The sequence below is a fragment of the Neovison vison genome, chromosome 3 (genome assembly GCF_020171115.1).
Source record: "Neovison vison isolate M4711 chromosome 3, ASM_NN_V1, whole genome shotgun sequence".
In the NCBI taxonomy this organism is placed as follows: domain Eukaryota; kingdom Metazoa; phylum Chordata; class Mammalia; order Carnivora; family Mustelidae; genus Neogale; species Neogale vison.
This window is the reverse complement of record NC_058093.1, coordinates 62,555,736-62,583,197: the sequence shown is the minus strand read 5'-3', so window position 1 is coordinate 62,583,197 and position 27,462 is coordinate 62,555,736. Positions and strand designations below refer to the sequence as shown.

The following is a 27,462-nucleotide window of genomic DNA, read 5'->3' as shown; positions in this document are numbered from 1 at the left end:
CTTTTGTATTTTGGGCTGCTATTTATGCCATATTTCTTTCTTTAGACCTGAAAAATAAAATACCTAGAGATAAAATAAAGCAAAAAATTACAGCTCTTTCTCAACACTCCCGATCTGTATTTAAGAAAAGGGTAAAGTTGCCACCTCTGGTGGGTGTAAAAGAAATAGTTATGTGGTATTGACAAGTGGAAATCAAACCTGTGTTGAAAACAATTCCTTAAGTGATTGTGCTCAAAATATAAAATATTATCCTGTTTTGAAAAAAGAAAAATCATTTTGGAAAATAAAAGAACTTTAGTACTAAGGGATTTTTCTTAGGGGTTCTGAAATAGGTTCCATCTGTTACTTTTATTTTTTTCTATTATATGAGGCCATATGAGAACTATCTCGTACCATGTATTCATTTCTTTTGATTCTTAAAGGTAATCACGGGGGGATAAAAATAGCATTGTTTCAGAAAATGTATGCCTTAGAATAGAACAGAATTTTCAAAGAGGAATACAAAATTTTAGATGCTTATTTTGGGCTTGATGCTAAAAACCTAAAAACAATTAAATTAGAATCAACTCTGCTTAAAATAAAGAAAGGGGGCAGAAAAACACAGAGCTACAATACTGTATAAGAAAAAAAAATACGAGATGGCCTCCAGATTCATCATGTTCATAAAATGTTTCTTAAAAACTGATTAGAAAAATTCCTTTCCAATATCTGATGCTATATTTAGATATATACTTTCAACTTTGCCCTGAAAACGACACTGAGCACAGCTTTTAAATATTTTATTCATAAATTTGTATCCATTTGTTTTTATAAAAATAAAAAGTTGACTTTTCTTTACATTTTTCCTACACTCGTTGCCTGGAATTACACATAACTGGAACTACAATTTTATTAAAATTTAAAAAGTCATTCACCATAAGATAACCAAATTTATTTGAATGGAATTCAAATTCTTCTATCAGGTTAGTATTGGAATCTATCAGATTAGTATTGGAATTGGTTCTTCTATCAGATTAGAATTGGAACTGGTTGGCAGATATCCCCATGCATATGTGCATACTGTATAAATTGAGCTCCTTGAAAAGAATTCTAAAGGACTTGCATGTTCTGAGCTTGTAGAGTTGGGGTCAACAAACATACTCTACCCTCAAAATTTCACTTGCTTCAAAAATGTATACTTTTTAAAATAAATCCCCATAGATCTTCTGGTCTATAATATTGTATTTTAACTACCTTTGAAATACTCTAAGCATGCATCTATTAAAACTTTATATTGAAAAAAAAACCAAAACTTTATATTGCTCACAATTTGAAAACATTTGTAATCCTGAAAATTACTTTACTATGAACTTTTCCTCTATTGCTTTCTATTTTTCTCTTTTAAATTCTCTCTGTCATACACTTCAAGTTAGTAAATGAGAGAATCTTCCACCTTAATCCAAATTTTTAATAACTTCCCTACTAACAGCACAAATGTGGATAGTTTGTTAAAATTTTAATTTTTAGGGAAGTTCACAGGGAGTCTGTATGTGCCCAACACTTTGCTACATGCTCTGGATAAATAAAATGCATTCTTTGCTCCTGAGGAGGTTTAGAGCAACAATGTTCATTCATTTTATTTTTTCAAAGATTTCTAAAATGTATTTATTTGATGGAGACAGACTAAGACTGGGGTAAGGTGCAGAGGGAGAAGCAGACTCCCTGAGCAGGGAGCCCACATGGGGCTGGATCCCAGAATTCCAGGATCAGGACCTGAGCTGAAGCCAGATACTTAACTGACTGAGCCATCCAGGCACCCTGCCTTCATGCATTTTAAATTATATATCTCTACCAGTTAAAAAAAAAGTTTTTCTATATACTTCACATATATATACACAGACACGCACACACACACACACACACAAAATATATGCATATATGTAGCAAATGTATACATATGCATATGTATATGTATTTATGTGTAATATATTACTACAAGTATATTATGTAAATTATATGAATATTTAGACATAGAAGTTAGAAATGATAAGGAATCATAAATATAGGTACTAATATTTTTTCAATCAATTTGGTTGATTATTTTATTTTTCAACAATTTTTATTATAATATTCATGTGAAAAATAAAAATAATAGGGATCACAAAGTTAAATGTAACTCTTTTTTTCCCAAATTTTTATTTAAATTCTAGACAGGTACTAATATTTTTACTTTCTTCTCAAAAGATCTTGCTCACCCCACAGGAGGATATATGCATTAGACTTTGGAGGTCACTGGTCTTGAGGGGAGGATAACATGTAGAGAGATAATTTGAATAAAGGGCATATGATAGACATAAACACAAGGAGCTAGAACACAGAAAGGCTTCCTGAAAGAGTCTCTAGATCTAAGCATGTCTGTATGAAGAGGAGATTGTGATGGGGCCCCTGGCTGGCTCAGTGGTAGAACTTGGAGCCGATCAACATATGGGAAATCTTTGAAGATGTTTAAGAAGGTAAATGAAGGTCATGGTCAGATGTTTGTTTTAGATTGAGCCTCTGGGCAGCTAGATCGAGAATGGATGTGAAGAGGCACAAACAGAACCTGTGATACATATCAGAAAGCTATCACATTATATGGGTGAGAAAGGAAGAGCCACAGAATTAAAGCGGTGACAATGCAGCTCTCTGGAGGGAATGAAAAGCAGCATAAGGAAGAAACTCCATAGAAATCAGGCATGATTTTCTGGAAATGGCTGGTGAATAAGAAGTAATCATCTTAGTTACTTTTTAGCTTCCTGACTTAGATGACTGGCTACTTCTTTTTTTTTTTTTTGGTTAAGGTTTTCCTTATTTATTTGAGAGAAAGCGAGAGAGAGAGAGAGAGAGCGAGCATGCAAGCTGGAGGGAGGGAGAGGGAGAGAGATCTGAAGCAGACTGCGCTGAGCACAGAGCCCAACATGGAACACGATCTGAGGACCCTGAGATCAAGGCATCAGCCAGGACCAAGAATCCCGTCACTTAACCGACTGAGCCACCCACATGTCACAAAGACTGGCTACTTATAACTGAGATGGTGAACACAGTAGCAGGAAAAGATTTGGGCCAGGGAGGAGATAAGCAGGTTTTATTTTTTTTTTAAATTAAGATTTACATAAAAATTGTGAAGATTTAGAAATGAATAAAAAAAGAACAAATCATTGTCATTCTACTTTGGAAAGGAAATTTTTGAATTTCAAACACTATAATATTTACATTGTTATAATATATTGGTAAATCATCTAAATGAAATTTTAGTAGCTGTGTAATGTGATATCTTCTGGATGTACCACAATTTTTAAAACAATTCTCCTAATATAGAACATGTATGTTATTTTCAATATTTCAAACAATTATATACAATGCTATGATATATTTCCTCTTGTCTGGAAATCCACTGCTTGTTTAAGTTAAGAAAGCATAAGCATAGGGGCGCCTGGGTGGCTCAGTTGTTGAGTGTCTGCCTTCAGCTCAGGTCATGATCCCAGGGTTATGGGATCAAGCTCTGCACTGGGCTCTCTACTCGGCAGGAGGCCTGCTTCTCCCTCTCCCACTTCCTCCTGCCTGTGTTCCCTCTCTTGCTCTCCCTCTCCCACTTCCTCCTGCCTGTGTTCCCTCTCTTGCTGTGTCTCTCTCTGTCAGATAAATAAACAAAAATCTTTAAAAAGAAAAAAAAAAAGAAACAAAGAAAGCATAAGCATATGAAAGCTTCTTGACATATTTTGCCACTAACATTTCCATTAGGAGTATAGGACTGTGAAACAGATATGCAATAAAAAAACTTCCTCATTTGATAAGCATAAAATTCCATTTTATTCCCATTTCTTTGAGTACTTTTTAAGATAAATGTTTTTATATGTTAATTAGCTACATTTCTTTTTTATGCAAGTTGTTCTTTCATTTCATTTACCCCATTTTTTAATGAAGTCTTATTGATGCTCTTATCAATTTATGGATTTCCTTAAATAATAAGGGTAATCACTTTTCACTGGCACCTATGAAACAATATTTTAAGTAGTTGGCTCTTTATCTTTTTATAGTCTATAGTAGTAAATGATTTTCTATTCTTTCATATTTCATATTTAAGTTAACTTTTCTTATAATAATAAGATGTGTTTTGGGGAAGTTTGGAGATAACTGAAAAACACCAGGAAGACAATAAATTAAATTTACACTTACCCACCCAGTTATAACCAGTTTTATTATGTGTGTGTGTGTGCATGTGCATACACATATCCACATATGCATTTATATAATCATCCTCTCTTCCCTGAATTACACATCATTTGAGAGCATAAATGGCATCACACTGTGAATGCTGTTTTATAGCCTCCTTTTTCACTTAGGTGTCCAATAATAAAATATAGTGTGGGAAAACTTCCATTTTAACCACCTCAGAATATTACTTTGAGTGGATATTTAATAGTTTATTTAATTCATTCATTATTTCCAGACACGCAGAGGTTTCTCATGCTCACTAATTTAATTATTATCTCAGTGAACATTTTGTATACATAGCTCTGCATTCAAAATTGACTATTTCATCAAGGCTTTTAAAAATGTGGAATCCCTAGGTCAAAGAGTATACAGAGAAGGCCATTTATACAGATTAACAAATTGTTTTCCAGAAAACTTGAACCAATTTACCTGTCCATCCCTATGTGGACATGGTTCATTTCTCCGCATCTTCACCAATATTAGATATATTTACAACAGTAGTCATTTGTGTGTTTACAATGTGCCAGTTTCTATATCCATTTTACTGGTAAAATATCTGACATCAGAAAGGTTAAAGTTTGCTTAACTCCTGGAGCTCCTGGGTAGCTCAGTCAGTTAAGCTTCTGACTCTTGATTTCAGCTCAGGTCATGATTTCAAGGTTGTGGGATTGAGCCCTGCATGAGGCTCCACAGTCAGCATGGAGTCTGCTTTGGATTTTCTCTCTCCTCTTCTTCTGCCCCTCCTCCTACTCATGCATGAGCTCATTCGCTCTTTTTCTCTCTTTCTCAAATAAATAAAATCTTTAAAAAAAAGTTTGCCTAAAACCTCTCAGATAAGTGGAAAATGAACTCAAAGTTCAGTCTGACCTTAAAAATGATGCTCTCTGTCAGTATGTTACACTATTTCCCAAAGTTTTATACATTTATGTGAACATTATTTATCAAATGTCTTTGATTACCAGTTATGTTGAACACTTTCTTTTTCAAGTTTAGAGGTCACCAGAATTCCTTTTGTAAAAAGTTCCCTCAAGGCCTTGCCAATTATCCTAATGAAGTTTATATTTTCTCAGTGATATCTAACAACCCTCTATATTTTAATAATATTGACCATTTGTACTTACATATGCTGTGAATATTTTTTCAGTTGTCTTTTCTTATGTAAGTTGTATTTGGAGCATTCTCTAATATATATCAATGAGCTTTCCAATTAAAATCCAGCAGGATTTTTTGCAGATATCAACAAGTTGATTCTAAAATTTATAGGTCATGGGCGCCTGGGTGGCTCAGTGGGTTAAGCCGCTGCCTTCGGTTCAGGTCATGATCTCAGGGTCCTGGGATCGAGGCCCGCATCGGGCTCTCTGCTCAGCAGGGAGCCTGCTTCCTCCTCTCTCTCTGCCTGCCTCTCTGCCTGTTTGTGATCTCTCTCTGTCAAATAAATAAATAAAATTTATAGGTCATGGCAAAGAGTTAGAATACCAAAGCAATTTTGAAAAAGAGGAGGATACACACTATCTGATCTGAAGATTTACTATAAAGCTACAGTAATCAAGACAATGTGATAATGGGAAAACATATAAATACATACATCAGTGGGAAGGAATAGAGAGACCAGAGACAGACCTAAACAAGTCTGATTTTTGACCAAGGGACAGAGGCAATTTAAAAGACAGTCTTTTAAAAATGGTGATAGAGGGGCACCTGGGTGGCTCAGTGGGTTAAAGCCTCTGCCTTCCGCTCAGGTCATGGTCTCAGGGTCCTGGGATCGAGCCCCACATCAGGCTCTCTGCTCAGCTGGGAGCCTGCTTCCTCCTCTCTCTCTGCCTGCCTCTCTGTCTACTTGTAATCTCTATCTATCAAGTAAATAAAATCTTTAAAAAATAAAATAAAATAAAAAATATAAATGGTGATAGAACTGTTGGATGTCTGTATGCAAAATATTGAACCTTAATTTTTTACATTATTCAAAAATTTATACAAAATTAGCCATATACCTAAAAGTAAAATGTGAAAGTATAAAATATTTAGAAGAGTGGGAAATCCTTGTGACTTTAGGTTAGGCAAAGAATTTATAGACGCAAAACCAAAACCGTAACCCATAAACAAAAAATTTTATAGATATGACTTCATAAAAGTCAAAAACACTCTATGCAAAACAGTAAAGAATACAAAAAACAAGACATAAAGGGAAAAGTTTATAAATTTCACATTTCCCCAAAGATTTTTATACAAAATATTTATGAAGAGCTCTCAAAACTCAACAATAGAAAGCAACTCAATAAAAATAGAGCAAAATAAAATATACAAAGAATTCTTAAAATGTAACAAAAAGAAGCAAAGCATTTAAAAAATGGCCAAAGACCTGCACAAACACCTCAACAAAAAAGATACACAGATGACAAATGAGCATATGAAAAATTTCCATATCATATGTCATCAGGGAAATGCAAATTAAAACCAGGTACTATTATCCTGGCCATAATCCAAAATATTACTAAATGCTAGAGAGGATGAAAAGCAAGAAGGATTGTCATTCACTGTCAGGAGTGCAAAATGGTATAGGCACTTCAGATGGCATTTTGGTGGACTTTTTTCTTTTTGAGAGAGAGAGAGAGGGAGAGAGAGTGGGTTAAGGGGAGGAGCAGAGGGAGAGGGAAAGAGAATCCCAAGTTGACTCCCTGCTGAGCACAGAACCCCACTTGGGTCTCAACCCTGAAATCAAGACCTGAGCCAAAATCAAAAGTCAAAGGTTAACTGACTGAGCCACCCAGGGGTCCTTGCTTGGTGGGTTCTTATAAAACTAAACCTACTCTTACCATATGACTTAGCAATCGTGCTCCTTGGTATTTACCCAAAGGAGTTGAAAACTTAGGTCCAAGCAAAAGTTCTGTACATGAATGTTTCTAGAAGATTCATTCCTAACTGCCAAAACTTACTCAACCAAGATGTCCTTAGGTAGGTGAATGGATAAATATATAGTGTGATATATCCAGACCATGAAATATTTTTTAGTGCTAAAAGGAAATGGATTATCAAGCCACAGAAAAGACATGGAGAAAACTTTAAAACATATTACTAAGTGAAAAAAGTCAATCTGAGAAGTCTACATACTATATGATTCCAACTATATAACATTCTAAAAAGGACAAAACTACGGAAACAGTAAAACCATTAGTTGGGAGGGGACTGTGGGGGTAGAGAGAAAAGATGAATAGGTGGAGCACAAAAGGTTTTTGGGATAGTGAGAATACTCTACAAGGATGATACAATGAAAATACACTACAATGGCGGCATTATACATTTGTCCAAGCCTGCTGAATATACAACACCAGGAATGAAACCTAAGGTGAACTCTGAACTTTTGACTAGAATGTGTCAACGGAGGTTCATCCATTATGACAAATGTCTCACTCTGGTAGAGGCTGTTAATAATGGGGGAGGCTGTACACATGTCAAGGCAGGGAATATTTGTAAAATTTCCATACCTTCTTCTCAGTTTTGCTGTGAATCTAAATAAACTGCTTTAAAAAACAGTCTTTTCGAAAAGTTGGACAAAACATTTGAACACACACTTCATAAAGGCATAGGTGGTCAATAAGCACAAGGACAATTGCTCAGTATTATTATTCCTTAAAGACCTGAAAATTAAAAACCACCATGACAATTACAATGGTTGAAATAAAATAAAAACTGATAACATCAAATGTTGGTGAAGGCGTGGAGCAAAGTGAATGTTCATACGTTGCTGGTTGGAAATGCAAGGTAGTATAAGCCATTCCAGAAAACAGTTTTATGGTGTCTCAGAAAGTTAAACATACACTTAACATGTGATACACAATCTCACCAGGGTATATACTCCTGATAAATGAAAACAAAGTTTCTCACAAAAATGTCTACATGGAGGGGCACCTGGGTGGCTCAGTGGGTTAAAGCCTCTGCCTTCAGCTCAGGTCATGATCCCAGGGTCCTGGGATTGAGTCCCGCACCGGGCTCTCTGCTCAGCAGGGAACCTGCTTCCCCCTCTCTCTCTCTGCCTGCCTCTCTGCCCACTTGTGATCTGACTGTCAAATAAATAAATAAAAATCTTTAAAAAAAAAAAATGTCTACATGGATGGTTACTACAGGTCAATTCAAAACATCAAGAACTAAACAACAAAGTGTCCCTCAGTGGGTGAATGGAAAAACAAACTGTGGTACATACAGACAATAGAATACGAAGCAATAATGGGGAACAAACTATTGATACACATAACAGCGTGAATGAATCTCAAATGAGTTATGATAGCTGAAAAAGACCAGATGTGGAAGATTACATGCTGCATATTTCTATTGATCTGATATTCTGGAAAAGGCAAAACTATAGTGACACAGAGCAGATTAGTTGCCAGGGATTTCAGGGGGAGGGTGGAGTTGGCAAGGAGCAGCTCAAGGTTACTTTGGGGATGACAGAACTGTTCTGTATCTTGACTGTGGTAAAGATTACAAGACTCAGTGTAATTACCAAATCTCATGAAACTATAACCAAAAAGAGTGAATTTTACTTTTTATAAATATAAAGCTAAATAAATGATTTCTCATTTTTCTTTCCTTTTTTATAGTATTTAAATGCTTTCTTAAACCAAAGGTACATAAATATCTGAAAGCTATTGAATTAACATTAACATTAAACATTAAATGTAATGTTTAATATTTTAAATGTTGAAAAATATATAATTTAAAATCTTTTAAAATAACATCTACATTTTCCTTTAATGTGATATGATGTGTAGCCCACACTTTATTTTTCTCCAAGTAGTTCAATTATTCTAGTACCTTCTAATCAATAAGCCCTTGTCCTTCTCTGCCGCATTCCCCCTCCCCCATCTGAAACACCCTCTTCAGCAGACACTAATTAATGTCTACTTGGGCTGTTAATAGCATTTCCTTGAGGGGACTCTCCACTGACTTACGATTATTTCTTTGTTGCATTTTATGATTGCATGTATACAGTGTCTATTTTTGAACTTTCTACTCCATTTCATTGCTCTGATGATTTGTTTGTGTATGTGTCCTTGTTAGGCATCGATATCTTGTAGACGTGTGTGTGTGATACAAAATTCTGTCACCTAATCAAATAAAAAGGTTGGAGTCATTGCCATCTCTGTAATGAATAAAATTGAAAGGGTGGTCCGGCTTGATCAGGGACAGTGGAGAAGACAGATGGACAATGAGCTCAGGTGGATCTCTGGGGAGCACTGTGATTGAACAAGAGTCAAATTTCAAGAATGTTTCTGGGCCTGTTATTTGGCTCCTACATTGTTTACTGTTTTAAATCAGCTTGACTTCACTCATTTATATTACCTACGGTCACCTATCAGTATTTGAGTTTGTGATTCCGAGACTGTGAGAGAACGCAGAACACAGAACCTGTCAAAGGGGCCTTTCCCGAAGGGTCTACGAGGTGTGAGGCAAACCAGGAGAGAGGGCTGTCCCAACAGTCCAGGATGTGGAAGCAGAAAAATAAAGTTAACAGTGTCAAATGCCCCTGAGAGAGCCAGTCAAGATACAGGCTGCCAGGTCATCTATGCCTTTAGAGAGAGCGTGCTCTGTTAAATGGGGTTAGAAATCAGATGGCCCTGTGCTGAGAAGTGACTGGATCTTAGAAAGCAGAGATAATAAATGTAGACTGCTGTGTGAAGATTCTGAATGGGTTGGAGAGGACAGAAATTGAATAGTAGTGCCCATAAAATCTAGTGAAGAGAAAGGTCAGTTTGTTTTTGTTTGCTGACTTACTTTTTTGGATACAAGTCTGAAGAATGTATACAGGTTGAAGGAAGAGTGAGCAAGGGAGAAAAAGTTGAAGATAAAGGACAAAAAGGAAATAATGGCCAAAGCCTCAGCATCGGTGAGAGGGAATACAATCAAACGCCGGCTTTGCCTTGAATAGGAAGGATTCCTGATCATTTAAGATTGGAGGAAAGAAAGTAATGTTGATAGATGTAGCTGTTTGAAGCTGGAGGGAATTGCAAGGAGGCATAAATAGTTTCCACACAATGACCTCAATTTTCTTGTTAAAATACCAGGTGCACTGAGAATGAAGGGGAGAGATTGTATGGCTGGAATGGGGTGATAAACTTTTGAAATAGTGGTTGACCATGGTCAGAGTGAAGGATTAGTGGACTCTATTGAGGATTAGAAAACCACAAATGTGCAGAGTGAATCATTTGTTCCTGGAGCACTCTTGGTGTAAGAGAAGAGAAGGTACACCCTACTTTGGATTGAAAGTTGCAGGTACTGTGTGAGAAAGGACAGGCTGTAGAAATGTAGACAGTAAGCTGCTGGTGTCCAAGCTAAATTTCAAGAAAGACTCAGAGAACACGGAAAGATTCCAAGTTCTCAGTGAGTTCCAAGAAAATGAAAGGAAAAGAAAGGGCTTATGTCATTTGTTTTTAATAATTTTTTAAAGATTTTATTTATTTAGTTGACAGAGAGAAACACGGCTAGAGAAGGAACACAAGCAGGGGCAGAGGGAGAGGGAGAAGTGGGTTTCCGGCCAAGCAGGGAGCCAGATGCAGAGCTCGATCCCCTATCCCAGGGATAATGACCTGAGCCAAAGGCAGATGCTTAATGACTGAGCCACCCAGGTGCCCCAGCACTTATGTTATTTGTAACATAGTATCACTCCTGACTTAATTTTGTTTTTACCATATTTTTCCTTTTCCCTAATTTTCCTCACTTGCTTTATATCCACTCATTATTTTGTAATAATACAGGGTATTATTTTAGGTAAAAGGCCAGGCATAAACAAATAAAAGGAAACTAAAACCACACAGATGATCAGACAGAGGTGAGTTTCACTTTGACAAGAGAAGCTGTCAAGTGTCTTGGTTGAGGTTTAATTGAAAGATGCTAAAGGTGGTTAAGAGGCTTTGTGGTTGATATGCAATGGATGTTTACTGAGGTTGTGGAAGTTCAGATTTGATCAGTGGTTCTCATCTTGGGATAATTTTATCCCAAGGGGATACTAGGCAATGTCTAGAGACATTTTTGGTTTTTCCATGTGGGGGAGGGTGGAGTACCCCTAGTGTCTTGTGCCAGAGATGCTACTGAACATCCCACAATGCACAAAATTGCCCACACAACAAAGAATTTTCTGATCAAAATATTGATATTGATGAGGTTGAGAAACCTGGGTTAAACTATTTATAAGACTGATGGAAGAATGAGAATGGTAGGAAATCATCTAGAGAACCACTGAAGAAAGGTGAAGGAAGACCCACCCAGGCATGAGCATGCCAGGTACCATGAGATTCAAAGACGTATATTTCTGGGTGGTGGTTTGAGAGAGGATGGTAGAGTCAGTCCATGGGGAAATGGACTTGTGGTACAAATTCATAAACGATTCCTGGGTTTAACTTTTATAAAGCAAATATAGGGAGGAACGAAGGAAGGGAGTTTAAATTTTCCACTTGCTTTTGAAAATTCATATTTCAGTTACCGTTAAACAAAAGAGTTTCTAGCTCTTTCCTTTGAAGTTTCCAAATGAATGCAACAAAGGTTAATATTGGTTTGGAAAGAATTTATCTCTGACACAGTGACATTACATGAGAAGTTCTTGTTATAAACAACTAATGAATCCCTAAATTCTACCCCTGAAACTAATAACACATTATACATTAACTAAATTGAATTTAAATAAAAAATTAAAAAGCTGAAAAGATCTGAAAAATACCTTAGAAAAGAAAGAAGAAGACATTGTCGTTATTTTCTCTATAACTTCCACCAGTCCTCTGCATCTCTCATGTTTTCTTTTCTTTTGGTTTTCCCATAGCTGATAGTATCAGTTGCCTCTTTTGGTTAAACTCATAGAGCTTACTGTTCTGTTCACAGTACCTATAATAAGTACTCTCTGCTTTGGCTTAATTATAATAGACTTCTAAACAATTGTGACCTTCACTGCATCATTCTTGTAATACTCTAATACTGGTTATTTCCTTTAGATGATATGCTATTTATAATACCTGCCTTTTGGAATACTGAAGGAAATGCAATGATTATTAGGTTTTGAGACCTCCTAATCCAATTTTTGTTTATTTGGATGGTTAGGTATTTCTTTTACACTGACTTATTAACACTGAAAAGGAACTGATTTAACTTCATTTTCTGCATAGCAAGTTGGCTAAACATTTCAATTCTATCCAGCAAAATCAATAGTGAATAGCTTTTAAGATAATATCAACTTATGTGATGTGTTCATCTGTAGCTCAAATGGGTTGCAAAAAATGCCCAGGTCATCTGGACCATACACACCTCCAGATTCCTGTGCTCTGTATTTATGTTTCTTAACGTTTCACAGAAAAATTCCAACCAGATCACCATCAAAAGAAACTTGATGACTCATTTGCTGGTGATCACAAATAGATTAATTTAATTTCCAAATCTCCATGTATCTTCTATTAAATGTACAAAAGAAGACATGTGCCCTTTAAAAAAATTGGTACTATGGGAATGAGATGGTATTTAAATAACTCCCTTCTATCTATAGTCCCAGTACTTAGAGCTCTCCTAAAATGATAATAAAACTGATAATGAAACAACAGAAAGATAATTATACAGAACTTTTTAACACTATGTGTCATATATATGTATTGTCATAGATACTTATAACTACTTTTAAGTTCATATTTATTCAATTCAAAAAATTTGATTAATTTCTCTCATACACAGATAAATAGTTATAGTCTTCACCCCTTTAGTAAGTGATGAGACTAATCCATGTTCAATTATACCTTTCTTTATTGCAAACATTTTGACCACATTTTATGTACATATAGTAAGTGTATTATCATTTTAAAAATATATCTTTTCCTTCTGGTTAAATTAAGGAAGACACATACTCATTATTTTATATACATTAACAACATTTACTTTAACAAATGGTGATTTGGAATACTTATTAGTAGGTGTCATATTTCATCATATTCATTCTCAGTTGGCACTATTTGGGCAAAGCTAGTATCTATCTCTTTTGTGTAAATTATGCAATACTAAGTCACTGGGCTTATTTTAAATTGCACTCCTCTCTATTATCTATTCCCTTTCCTGTTTTCTTTCTCTTCATAGCACTCTAACCACGTAACATAATATATAATTAATTTTTTTATTGCTTATATATTTTCACCCTCTAGAATATAATTTCCACAGAGGCAAGGATTTGGTGTATTCTTTTTTTTTTCTCCCTACCAAAATCTTTTATTTTATTTTATTTTTAAATTAATATATAATGTATTATTTGTTTCAGGGGTACAGGTCTCTGTCAACAGTCTTATACAGTTCATAGTACTCACCATAGCACACACCCTCCCCAGTGTCCATCACCCACCCACATTATCCCCCCAACCCCCTCCCCTCCAGCAACCCTCAGTTTGTTTCCCGAGATTAAGAGTCTCTTATGGTTTGTCTCCCTCCCCAGTCCCATCTTCTTTCACTTTTCCCTCCCTTCCCCGCAAGATCCCCTGCTCTGCCTCTAAATTTCCTCATATCACAGATCATATGGTAACTGTCTTTCTCTGATTGACTTATTTCGCTTAGCATAATACCCTCTAGTTTCATCCACATCATTACAAATGGCAAGATTTCATTTCTTTTGATGGCTGCATAGTAATCCATTGTATACATATATACCACATCGTCTTTATCCATTCATCTGTTGATGGACATCTAGATTCTTTACATAGTTTGGCTATTGTGGACATTGCTGCTATAAACATTCAGGTGCGTGTGCCCCTTCGGATTACTACATTTGTATCTTTAGGGTAAATACCAGGTAGTGCGATTGCTGGGTCATAGGATAGCTCTATTTTCAACTTTTTGAGGAACCTCTATACTATTTTCTGGACTGGCTGCACCAGCTTTTTTTCCCACCAACAATGTAGGAGGGTTTCCCCTTTCTCTGCATCCTCAGCAACACCTGTCATTTCCTGACTGATTTATTTTAGCCATTCTTTGGCTCCATTCAGCCTCACTGGTTTATTAGTATTTCTTTGATGCTGAGTGATGTTGAGCACTTTTTCATGTGTCTGTTGGCCATTTGGATGTCTTTGCAGAAATGTCTGTTCATGTCTTCTGCCCATTTCTTGATTGGATTATTTGTTCTTTGGGTTATGAGTTTGATAAGTTCTTTACAGATTTTGGATACTAACTCTTTATCTGATATGCCATTTGCAAGTATCTTCTCTCATTCTGTTGGTTGTCTTTTGGTTTTTTTAACTGTTTTCTTTGCTGTGCAAAAGCTTGTGATCTTGATGAAGTCCCAATAGTTCATTTTTGCCTTTGCTTCCCTTGTCTTTGGCAATGTTTCTAGGAAGAAGTTGCTGTGGCTGAGGTCGAAGAGGTTGTTGTTTCTGTTCTCCTCAAGAATTTTGATGGATTCCTGTCTCACATTTATGTCTTTCATCCATTTTGGGTCTATATTTATGTGTTGTGTAAGGAAATGGTCCAGTTTCATTCTTTTGCATGTGGCTATCCAATTTTCCTAACACCATTTGTTGAAGAGACTATCTTTTTTCCATTGGACATTCAGGTCTCAACCAGTACCAGTAGACTGGGACAATTCCCTGCATATTTTCAGACCACAATACTTTGAAACTAGAACTCAACCACAAGAAGAAAGTTGGAAAGAACTCAAATACATGGAGCCTAAGAAGCATCCTACTAAAGAGTGAATGGGTCAACCAGGAAATTAAAGAAGAATTTAAAAACTTCATGGAAACAAATGAAAATGAAAACACAATGGTTCAAAATCTTTGGGACACAGCAAAGGTGGTCCTAAGATGAAAATATATAGCAATAGAAGCCTTTCTTAAGAAATAAAAACGGTATCAAACACACAGCTTAACCCTACACCTGAAGGAGCTGGAGAAAGAACAGCAAATGAAGCCTAAACCCAGCAGAAGAAGAGAAATAATAAAGATGAGCAGAAATCAATGAAATAAAAACCAAAAGAACAGCAGAACACATGAACGAAACTAGGAGCTGGTTCTTTGAAAGAATTAATAAGATTGATAAACCCCTAAAGAGAAAGGACCCAAATTAATAAAATCATGACTGGAAGAGGAGAGATCACATCCAATGCCAAAGAAATACAATTATAAGAACATGTTATGAGCAACTATACAACAGCAAATTTGACAATCTGGAAGAAATGGATGCATTACTAGAGACGTATAAACTACCAAAACTGAACCAGGAAGAAATAGAAAACCTGAACAGACCCATAACAAGTAAGAGATTGAAGCTGTCATCAAAAATCTTCCAACAAACAAAAGCCCAGGGCCAGACAGTCCCAGGGGAATTCTACCAAACATTTAAAGAAGAATTAATACCTATTGGTGTATTCTATTCACTGTTGGTGCTCACATGCATCGAGTAGGCACTTGATAAATAAATACTTGTTGAATAATTGTGGTTGTTATATAAATTAATTCAACCACTTGTCTAAGGGCACAATTACAAGAGATGTCCTCACTGACTTTTCAAAAAACAATTTTACTATTTTTAATGACTTAATTTGTTTTAACACCTTCCCATTATCACCTTCTTAAAAAGCTTTTTGTGAGGAGTACAGTGCTGCACAATGCCATTTCAAGCAGTCTAGACTCCCACACCACTGCAAATTCTTTACTCATCCAACTACTATTTACATGTGGGTTTATAGGGTTCAATTCTTTTCAAACCTACATATATGCCTTTCTAGGTCGTTGGGGAAATGATTTAATTCTCTGGTGAACTTAATAAAGAAGTCAAATGTACTGGAATAAAAAAAAGAACACCAAGTAGGTAATGTTCACCTTTGTCCTTCTCATGGGTGTTTGCATAACGACTTTCCACAGCATTAAATTTGCAACTGTGGCAAAAAAGAAGCTTCTTTTTTAAAGTCTCGTATTATTTGTGTTATACTTGAAGAGCTATTTTTTTTTTAACATCTATCCGGTGTGTGTTGAAATAGAGTAACAACACTCCCATTGGTATAAACTTTCACTATGCTAGGTTAGTAAAAGCCATAAAGTGAAAATATGAATAATCCCCAAATAATTCTCATTGCATTTTAGAATTCATTACATGCCTTTTTAAATCTCATTTGTCTTTTTAATTATCTATTGTTTGTGTTAATAATAAAATTAGTTTCTGAGTAACATATTGGTTGGGCAATTCTTGAGAACAGGAACCGTATCTTATTCATTTTTAAACAACCAAAGCACTTCACCCATTGCAGTGCATATGGTAAGTCCTAAATAAATTTTGAACAAATATATCCTTGGATGAATGAGGAAAAGATGTAGAAGATGTAGAAGAAAACAGTTACTAAGTCAATCATAATAAAAGATCATTAATACTTTTTCATTTTATATTATGAATATTTGATATTGGGTCCTACAAAATAAAAAAGGCAGAAATCATCCGCTTTCTCAGGCTATCCCATGAAATACTATTTCAACCTACATTATAATTGACACTTCCAAATGAACATTTTACATTAGGCTATTATTATAATAAGTTGTTTAATAAGCTGTTTTATTTTGCTTTGCTTTTCCAGATTTAGGACTTCACACAGATAGAAAGGGTCCTCAAATATGTTTCTGCTTATTCATATGTATTGTCATTTTATTGAGACCACATTTTCCAACAAAAACATAATTTATTTGATTGTGCTTAAGGGAAAAGTCAGAGAGTGGGATTCAAAGGGTTGTAGAAGGAATGATAATCAGCTATCCTTCTAAACTATTTGTGTATATACAGATGCACTGCAGCCAAAGATACAAAATAAATGAAAAATTTCCAAAGTAGATGTACATTTCTTAACAAATCATAAATAAAATTTTATAAGGATGCCTAATATTTATTTTTTTGTATCTTAACTGTGCTATCCTTCGTAAAAAGCAAAGCAAATTTTAATAACCAATGGTTTTCTACTGAAACAATATTTTCTTTTTACCATCCCCAATTAAACTAAACATTATATTTCTGGTATAAATGAATTTTTAAAAAATTTTAAAGAGAACTTGTTAAAATATGTATTTTAAGTAACTGTGTGTCCTTAGAATACAATTATACATTAGAAGGAACAACTTGGAACAGTTTATATCTCAGATTTGTAAAAGCATGAAAATAATAATATGTAAACTGCTAACCTTGAGATCTCATGAACTCCAGTATCTTCCTGAAGACTCTATGCTTCTGAAAACATGTTTTCAGTCTGTTGCTATCTCCTTATTTTTTCCTTAAAAAAGAAAACATGCCTCAATATGTCATATAAGGTTATATTTGCAAAAAGTAAAGCTAGCTACATGATATAAATATAACGTGACACAGGAAAATCAATAGGAATCCTAGAATACAAACAAGGCATTAAATATAGAACTCAATATTCACAGTGTATATAATTTAGCAGAAACAACATCCATCCTAGAAGAATGTAGCAAATTTCTAATCAATAAACGAATATTACTATGTGTAAGAAGTTAAAGACATTCCATCTTGTTAATCACCATTACACTAGACTCAATAACTTTCTGGTTTCCAGGAGATTCATATCTTCAAGACACATAAAAATCCAGGAAAATCAACCAGAATGTCACAGTTATATAGTTGGTAGCAATCACAATGAATATTTATTATGCTTTTTTATTTGTTTAAAGGAAACTATTTAAAATTAACTCAGTTATATGTCCTGGTCTGAAGATACCTTAGGCTTTAAGAAAATAATTTAAACAAATTATTCTTTAAAAGAAACATGCTTTAAGAAAAATCTTATTTTTAAAACTATAGTGCCATTATTCAAAATTTTTAGTGCCATAATTTTAAAAGGTAATGAAATCCTCATAATAATTATACACTTGTATTTTTCTCAAACTAAAATGTATATAATCACTTTCTCTAAAGAATTAATGAACCTTCCCTTCTAACATAATGAAGTAAATCATTATGTCTATACAAATGTAAAAGTTTTTCTTAAAGATGGGGTAGAGAAGTTTGTGAAGGATGGTTCATTTAGTATTTCCACAACAGCCAGAAATGAACCATCATAGACCATTGCCAATGAAAATAGGCAGTATGGAAATACCATACATGAGTTACTTGAATGAAGAAATAGCCCAAGCAAACGACGTGGGCTGATGTTTTTCAGACAAGCTTAAAACATAAAAATCTTTAAGGGGGAAAAAAAAAAGATCACAGGAACACTGTGTCTCTGCGAGCCTCTTTCTTCCTTTAACTTTATATACATCTGCGTGTATCCATCGATTTAGAACAGACTAGAATATCCACGGTACTCACTCACAAGTATTATCAAATTATGGTCAGAATTGCAGAGTTAAGCAGAGGTTATTGAGTACAGCTTGGTTCTGATGAAGTGTAGATTCAGCAGAAGAACTTGAGAAATTCTGGAGACATTGATTCAAAATTCAGTTTTAATAATTTTAAATATCTTAAACTTTGTTGGGAACATTATGCCCTCAAATGATGACATACTAAAGAACACTGAAACAATTACTTTTATCACCTGTTGCACTCATTTTGAGGGATATTTCAGAGTACAACTTTTTCTGTCTTCTGTTAATGATATATACATATATACCTATATACATATTCTAAGATTGCAGGTCAAATAATTTAAAAAAACAATAAGTATATTAACAGATCTACCAGCTTGTAGTATGTCCACTGAATAAAGACTTTAAAAATTATTTGCAATTAAAACAAAACACCAAAAATAAGTTAGATGCTGAGTTGAATATGTCTATAAATGTCATTCATAATCTCAACTCAAACTTTCTTGTTAATGAAAATGAATTCCATAGTATTTAAATGTCATTTTTATCTATTGAGGTATTATTTAAGATTTTATCTTAAAAATAAAGTTTTTACTATTCTTAAAAAATGGGGACAGTAGGTAACAATAAATCTCATTTGGCAATTTAGGGCATTAAACTAAATGGAGTATTCCATTGTTTATAGACTATGGAGAAATATATACTATTTATATTTAGGCACTAGAATCTCATGAAAGTCCTACATACAACAACTTCTGTGCTCCTTTAATCCTTTTACCTGGTTATTGTTTAACTGGACACAGTAAAACTAAATAAGGAAAAGGTGTGCCTTAGAGATACCAGATTTTTGTTTATTTCTTATTTACCATGAAGATTTCTTTTTCATTTTACATTTCAAATCATAAAATTACATATATATATGTGTGTGTGTGTACTATGTATATGAAATAGACTGTCCCAGAACTTGCCAATGTAATAAACATTTTAAGAAAGGAAATCATAATAAACTAAAGCATAAAGTTCAAAAAAAAAAAATGAGGAAACCACCTGGTTCAGTCTCCCTATTTTATAAGTATGAAAACTTATTGCTATGTATTTGACATGTAGATAACTCTGAAGTAAGAGATGAAGTATTTTTTGACCAAGGATTGTTAAAACTGGAATTGAAAACATAATTGTATTTTACAACCAAATAAATAAAAGACTTTTTATAGTCATTGAGGGTTGTCTATTGAGAAAAGCAAAAGTATTTAAATTTACATACCTGCAATTACCTTATAATTTAGAAAGAGGACAAAGGACCCTTGGTAATGGAAAAAAGGAACCCAAACTTTGACCTGTTTGAAAGTCAAATATATAAGCATATATTTAACTGACAGGATTGACCCAAACTGAGGCCAGTTGAGCCCCTGGGAGGAGTTCATCGCAAAAGAAAAATAATTCTGGAAGAGCAAGTAATTTTCAATGCTAATTTCCAAGATTGGGCATCTGAGGATCGGTGTTAGTTCTGGGTGCAACATGCAGTGGTTACCACTGGAAACCATTCCAACGCCGCACCTTGGTTCGCTGGATGTGACGTGGGGACATGGGCTGTATGAGACTGTGTAAGGAAGTATGTGTGCACTTACGTGAGAGAGAGAATTTGAAGAGTTGTGCTAAGATCTGTGGATCAATAGCACTTACTCTGAGACCCAGGCAAATTTGTAAAGGAATAATCCCTAAGTAACGTATCTCAGAAAGATCCAGGGGCTGTTACTCTTCCTCTGCAAGCCCTCTGGGCACAACAGTGGTGATGTTCACAAGTTTGGTAGAGACTGCCATTTTCTTGAAATGCTATGTCTTTGAAGTAATCACAACCCAAGGTGAACACCCCTAGCATACCCTGTTAAAGTTGTACTAAGGTTAGATCCCAGTCCTACGGATGGCCTTAGGAGTGTCAAGTGACATCTGGGACTGATCTGTGGATAAATATAACCATCCCAGGCACTAAGTAAAATATTCAAGGAGAGTGAAGTTTATGGAAGACTAGGAACATGTACACTAAAGTAAATGCAACATGATTTGTCTTCATAAATGTTTGTGGTGGTCATCTAAAGAACCCTGGTTTATGATTATAAGTTCTATGAAAAATAATATTGACATAAACCTATGTTATCATTCAGGAATGTGTACCTAACATTCATGATTCATATCTGATCTTTTCTAATATCTGGGATTCAATTAAGAGATTTTCTGAGACCTAGTTTTTCACTTTTAGATATTTCTGCAATCTTGCAGAGCTAGAGGGAATGGTGAGTACCACCTCTCTTTGGGTCAGGTTCCTTAGTTTTCTGGTTGTCTGAGGACATTACTGCAAACCATCCTACCAATCCCAGCAGCCGTATGTAGTGGCAAGGGTAAAAGCACTCTCCCGAGTTTGTCAACATTTTCTCTAAAGGGCAACTTTAGTAGGTCAGTGAGGCACAAAGCTCATGTTGGTATGTTTCAATCAATAGTCATGGTAGACTTCACTGAGGTTACTGAAGGTCACATCTCAGTAGTAGCCTTAACTGAGCTATCAGATCAGCTTGTATTATTTTTAATGGATGATTCATTGATTAACTACAAGGAAATCTAACTTGCTTAAGACATTCTTACCTTGTTCCTCTCTTCAAAAAAAAAAACTCTTCCAAATGCCAAGTTTCTGAGAATAAACTTAACCCTCTCAGGATCACAGAATTTGGACCCCCAAATCAACCATTTCCGCATGTCTGAAAGCCTGCTTCATGTCAGTTTCAGTATGTCAAGAGGAAATGTCACTTTGTGAACACAAATGAAGAAATGTGAATTTGCTCTTCCCTATTTCTAAGGTGACAATAAGACTTATAGGTTCAGTGCTATAGTTTAATTACATTTGCAACTGCATCTTAAAATATTGCATAATTAATATGCCAGCAACCAGCAAAAGCATCATTCTCTCTGCAGGACTTCCTCTTGACACAAAGGGCTTAGGGCAGAAGAATCTAGCAGGAAAGACCAATCTGCTATGTAAAGTTTGAAGCTATCTTTCTAAAAGAACAAAACCCCACGGAGAGACACATTGATTCAACTTAGAATTCTTTAAGTAACAAGATCACTCTAATTTCGTGTCTTCATGAACACATGTTGAAGTACAGTTATCAAAACCCATGCAGCATCTACTCATTTACCAAACAACAAAAAGTGAATTTCTGTGTCTTCCTAACATGTGAACTATAATAAGGTAGTATCACATGTCCAAAAAAGTTTCCTAAAATGATAACACTTAAGTCATTCCATTTCAGTAAAGTGGGTAAGAGTTATCAAAACAAATTAAATCAGTCCTAATTGGGCTGTTTATGTATCAGGTAGTAACCATGGGAAAAGATATAATGATAATTATGGGAAATTTGCAAAAACTGTAAGAAAATCTAGGTAAAAAATTAGGTAAAAATTTTAAAACCTAAAGAATTACATAGTTTTCCAGAAAATTTCCAATTAGTGAAATTGACACAAAAAGACATACAAATTTGGTAAAACAGATTAAAAGAGATTAAAAAGGTGTTTCAGGCTCTATGATCACAGGGGCAGTTAGGGTCAACAGGTTATAGGGAAGCCTTAATGAACCTTTATAACAAAAGGTTGCAAGTTGCTTAGAGCATACACTCCACCACCAAAAGGGTTTCTCGACCTTTACATATTTTTCATTCCTCCCACTCATGTTCACACTTGCCACTCACCCAGTGTAGGGTCTGTTATTCAACATGGTAGACTGTCCTTTCATATAGACTCACCTCCAAGACTTTTCTCTCTCCTCTTCGGACCAGCGTGATGAAAAAAAAAAAAAAAAAAAAATCACTCGGTTAAATTCAGCTCTCCTACTATGAAACTACCAGTAGTCACTGAACAGATTACTATGATTAGAGAAAATGTAGGATACTGCATCCCTGGAAAGACTATTGATATATGATCACAGACTTTAACCCAATGACACTGCCAACAGAAGCAACTTTGTCTTTGCAACTCTCCAACATTTCTTCCCATCCCCCCCTCTCAGTTTATGATACTGCTTCTAAGAAAATTGGAAGAATGATTTAATTTCCTCTTCTTATCTATATCCTACATACTCTTGATATTTATACCCATATAGTAAGCCTTCAATCTTCTTATAATGGAGAAACTTCTCTCCCACCTAAGATCAATCCTTTCTCTTGGATTCTATTTCTTCTCACCAATTTTAGGTCTTTGCTGCTTCAGTTATTCCCTCATGCTCCTGCATCACCATTCCCCCTGCCCCCCCCCATTTTATTGGATTAGTCCCATCTGTCTGCAAACTTAACCAAAGAGGTGAAAGAACTGTAATCTGAAAACTATAAAACACTGATGAAAGAAACTGAAGATGATACATAGAAATGGAAAGACATTCCATGCTCATGGCTGTTCAAGTGTATATACTACCCAAAGCAATCTACACATTTTATGCAATCCCTATCAAAATACCTACAGCATTTTTCACAGAACTGGAACAAGCAAACCTAAATGAGTATGGAACCGCTAAGACCCCAAATAGGCAAAGTGATCTTGAAATTAAAAAACAGAACTGGAGATATCACAATTCTGGACTCCCTATTATGTTACAAAGCTGTAGTAATAAAAACAATATAGTACTGGCACAAGAACAGACATAGGTCGATGGAATAGAATAGAAAATCCACAGGGCACCTGGGTGGCTCAGTGGGTTAAACCTCTGCCTTCCGCTCAGGTCATGATCTCAGGGTCCTGGGATCGAGCCCCACATCAGGCTCTCTGCTCAGCCTGTTTCTCCCTCTCTCTGCCTGCCTCTCTGCCTACTTGTGATCTACAAATAAATAAATAAATAAAATCTTTTAAAAAAAAGAAAATCCAGAAATAAACCCACAGTTATATGGTCAATTAATTTCAACAAAGGAGGAAAGGAATATACAATGGAAAAAAGAAGTCTCTTCAACAAATGGTGCCAGGAAAACTGGACAGCTACAGGCAAAAGAAGGAAACTGTACTGCTTTTTTACAGTATACACACAAATAAACCCAAAATGGATTAAACACTTAACTGTGAGAACTGAAACTATAAAAATCCTAGAAGAGGGCACAGGCAGTAATTTCTCTGAGATCAGTTGCAGCACTATTTTTCTAATTACAAAGCTAGAAAATAAAAAGCAAAAATAAAATGAAACTACATCAAAATAAAAAGCTTCTGTACAGCAAAGAAAACAATCGACAAAAGTAAAAGTCACCTTACCAGATGAGAGAAGATATTTGCAAATGACATATCCAAAAAAGGATTAGTATCCAAAATATATTTTAAAAACTGATAAAATCAACACCCAAAAAACAATCCAATTTAAAAATGGGCAGAAAACATGAACAGACATTTCTCCAAAGAAGATATCCAGAAGGTCAGCAGACACATGAAAGATGCTCAACATCATTCATCATCAGGGAAATGCAAATGAAAACCACAATGAGATATGACCTCATACTGTCAGAATGGCTAAAATCAAAAACACAAGAAACAGGTGTTGGAAAGGAAAGGGAACACTTATACACTGTTGGTGAGAAGGCAAAGTAGTATAGGCACCTTGGAAAACAGTATGGAGATTCCTCAGCAAGTTAAAAACAGAACTATCCTAAAAGCCAGTTATTGCACTACCCCCAAAAATACAAAAACACTAATTCATAGGTATATATACACCCCGATATTTATTGCAGCATTATTTACAATGACTAAATTATAGAAGCAGTCAAAGTGTCCATCAAAAATGAATGGATAAAGAAAATGTGGTATATATACACAGTAGAATATGATTCAACCATAAAAAGGAATGAAATCCTGCCATTTACAACATGGATGGAATTAGAGAGTATTATGCTAAGTGAAATAAGTCAGTCAGAAAAAGACAAGTACCAGACGTTTCACTCATATGAGGAATTTAAGAAACAAAACAAACGAGCAAAGGAAAAGAGGGAGAGAAAAGCCAGGAAACAGACTCTTAACTAGAGAGAACAGATGGTTACCAAACGAAAGGTGGGTGAGAGATGAGTGAAATAGGTGGAGAGGATTCACAGTGCACTGATCTAAATGAGCACCGAGTACTGTACAGAATTGTTAAATCACTATATTGTACATCTGAAACTAATATTACACTGTATGTTACCTATTCTGGAATTAAAATTAAAAACTTAATTTAAAAAATCCCTTTACATCAGTTCCCCATCTCATCACTTTATTTCTCAATTCCCTTTTATAGCAACTTCCCCAGAGACGTATTGAACACCTCCAAATTAGGCTTCATTTTTACAACTCCTCTGAAGTAGCACTTCCCATGGTCAGCAGTGAGCTCAGATATTGACAAACCAAATGGTAAATTTTCTCTCAAGAGAGTTTGATTCAGATAATCACTTTTTTTTTTTAAACTTGGCTTCTAGGATACCATACACGAAGTAGGCTTATCTCCTACCTCATCCGCTGCCCCTTCTTAACCTCTTTGCCTAATTTCTTCTAATCTTCCTGACATTGAAATCCTTTAGTAGATTGAGATGTGATATTTCTTCTCTATTGACTCTTTCTTACAAAAGCAAATCCAGTCCTATGTCTTTAAATACCACCATTTATTTATGAATCCCCAATTTAGCTTTTAGCTTGAACCCCTTCTCTGGGCTATAGATTCTGATATCCACAGTCTATTCCACAGCTCTGCTTGAATGGCTAACATGCTTTTGAAAGTTAACATGTTAATATAATAATAGTAATAATAATAATAAAAAGAAAGGAAGGAAGAAATAAAGGAAAGAATGAAGAAAGGAAAGATGGAAGGGAGAGAAAGAAAGAAACTAACATACTCCAGGTTTCCTCCTCCTACTCCAGTCTTTTCCAGTACAATAAATGACATCCGTGTTTACCCAGTGACTTATAATAAAAACATAGCTCCTAGAGAAATGGCTGATTCTAGGACTCGGGCAAGGAAAACAAAAAATGAACTTGAAGCATCTTATGGTGATGGAAAGAAAGGAAGAAAAAGAAAAAAACAGGCACGGGCATGTCAAAAAGATACAAGAATAAACCTGAAAGAACTTTCAATGACCAAAGTTGGAATAGTTTAAGCAAATAATAGTAATGAGTAATAATAATAATAATAATAATGACAGTATTAGATTATAACCAAGAAATAAAATAAATATCTATGAGTAATAGAATAAAGAAATAAGAAAAATAGAATAAGAAATAAAATAAATATCTATGCTCATGTAAATAAATGACTAAATAAATGAGTAGGGGAGAAGGAATAAATCTTTCTTACAAGTATTCCAAAAAATAAGTAGATCCTTTTTCAGGAAGTGGAGTTTGATCCCTACTCCCACCTTAAGTGTGAGCTGTATTTAAATAAGTTGTTTCCAAAGAACAGAATATGGAAAAATGAAAAAAAAAAAAAAAAAACCACTAATGATAAATTGGAGAAACTTAGCACATATCATCTTAACCAAATGACAAACATTAATACCACCAGTGACACAGCACGTTAGTATCATCTAGTCCCTCATATATTTGGACAAGAAGAGCACTTCATTTTCTGTGACTTTCTTATTCCAGAAATACAACCCCCATGTAATGAGAAAACATCAGAGAAAAGTAAAGTTACCAAACATTCTAACTATGCTCTCCAAAAAGTAATGGTCCTAAAAAAAAAAAAAAAAAACAAGAGAAGACTGAAAAAACAGAGGAAAATAAGGAGACATGATAACTAAATTCAACATGATATTCTTGAGTAGATCTTATTAGAAAAAGGATATCCATGAATAAATCTGAAAAGAATCTGTAGTTTAGTTAATATAATAATAAGTGGTAACAATGTTAATTTCTTTGTCTGGACAAATGTACCACGGTTACAAAAGATGTTAACACTGGAGGAAGCTGAGCAAAGGGTTTAGGTAATTCTGTGCTATTTTTACAACTTTGCCGTGAAACTAAAATTATTCCAAAATAGAAAGTTAGTTAAAAGCCTAAGAATTATTCATGTTTATCTGTTTTTCTTAAACCTCACATCTAAACATCAGCATCTCCAGTCAGCTCTACCTTCAAGATTTATTGTGAATCTGAGCACTTCTCACCAAGTCCCACATCTCTCACTTCTACCACTCAACAATGGTTTCCCACCTGGTCAATGCCTTCTCCATTGATTCCCCATCGCCCATGCACACAAGTGTCAAGCTCTTTGCCAACGGTCTGCATCTGCATTTGCTCTTCATTCTTTCTAGAAGTCCCCTCTCACTCCAGCTATTACATGGCCTAACCCTAACCCTACTATTAAGAATCTATCCTCAAAAAAGTAAAGCACTGGCAGCACCTGGGTGGTGCAGTTGGTTGGGCCTCTGACTCTTCATTTCAGCTCAGGTCTTGATCTTAGGGTGGTGTGATTGAGCCCCACCTTGGGCTCTATGCTCAGTGTGGAGTCTGCTTGGGATTCTCTCCTTCTCCTCCCTACCATAAACAAATAAAAATATCTATATCTACATCTATTATCTATATCTATACCTGTATATATTAGAGAAACAAAAGTAAAGCATTGGAGGAACTGGGTGGCTCAGTCAGTTAAGCAACCAACTACTGATTTCAGCTCAGGTCAAAATTTCAGGGTTGTGATATCGAGCCCCATGATGGCTCCATGCTGGGTGTGGAGCCTGCTTGGGATTCTCTCTCTCCTCACTTCCCCTCTCTCTTTTCCAGTAAAGCACCAGTATATAAGGACTTTTTCAAAAGAAGATGCATTACAGCCTTGCTCATAGCTGCATAAAAACTAAGCTGAAACAAATGAACATTCGTAGGAGAAAGACTGAAAAAAAATAGAATATATCCAATATTTTGCAATCATCAAAAAGAATAAAATAGA

The 27,462-nt window shown here is 35.1% G+C and overlaps 1 protein-coding gene across 2 annotated transcripts in view; it reads right to left on the bottom strand.

Moving 5' to 3' along the window:
• Positions 1–27,462, bottom strand: part of CSRNP3 (cysteine and serine rich nuclear protein 3) — a 208,670-nt gene that overhangs the window by 138,768 nt on the left and 42,440 nt on the right. For both annotated transcript variants that reach the window (XM_044242248.1, XM_044242249.1), the window contains 2 exons: positions 22,331–22,352; positions 17,400–17,488 (listed from right to left, as the gene is read on the bottom strand). In XM_044242248.1, the coding sequence (XP_044098183.1) occupies positions 17,400–17,412 (13 nt within the window). In that variant the 5' untranslated portion in view covers positions 17,413–17,488; positions 22,331–22,352. The remainder of the gene's footprint in view (positions 1–17,399; positions 17,489–22,330; positions 22,353–27,462) is intronic.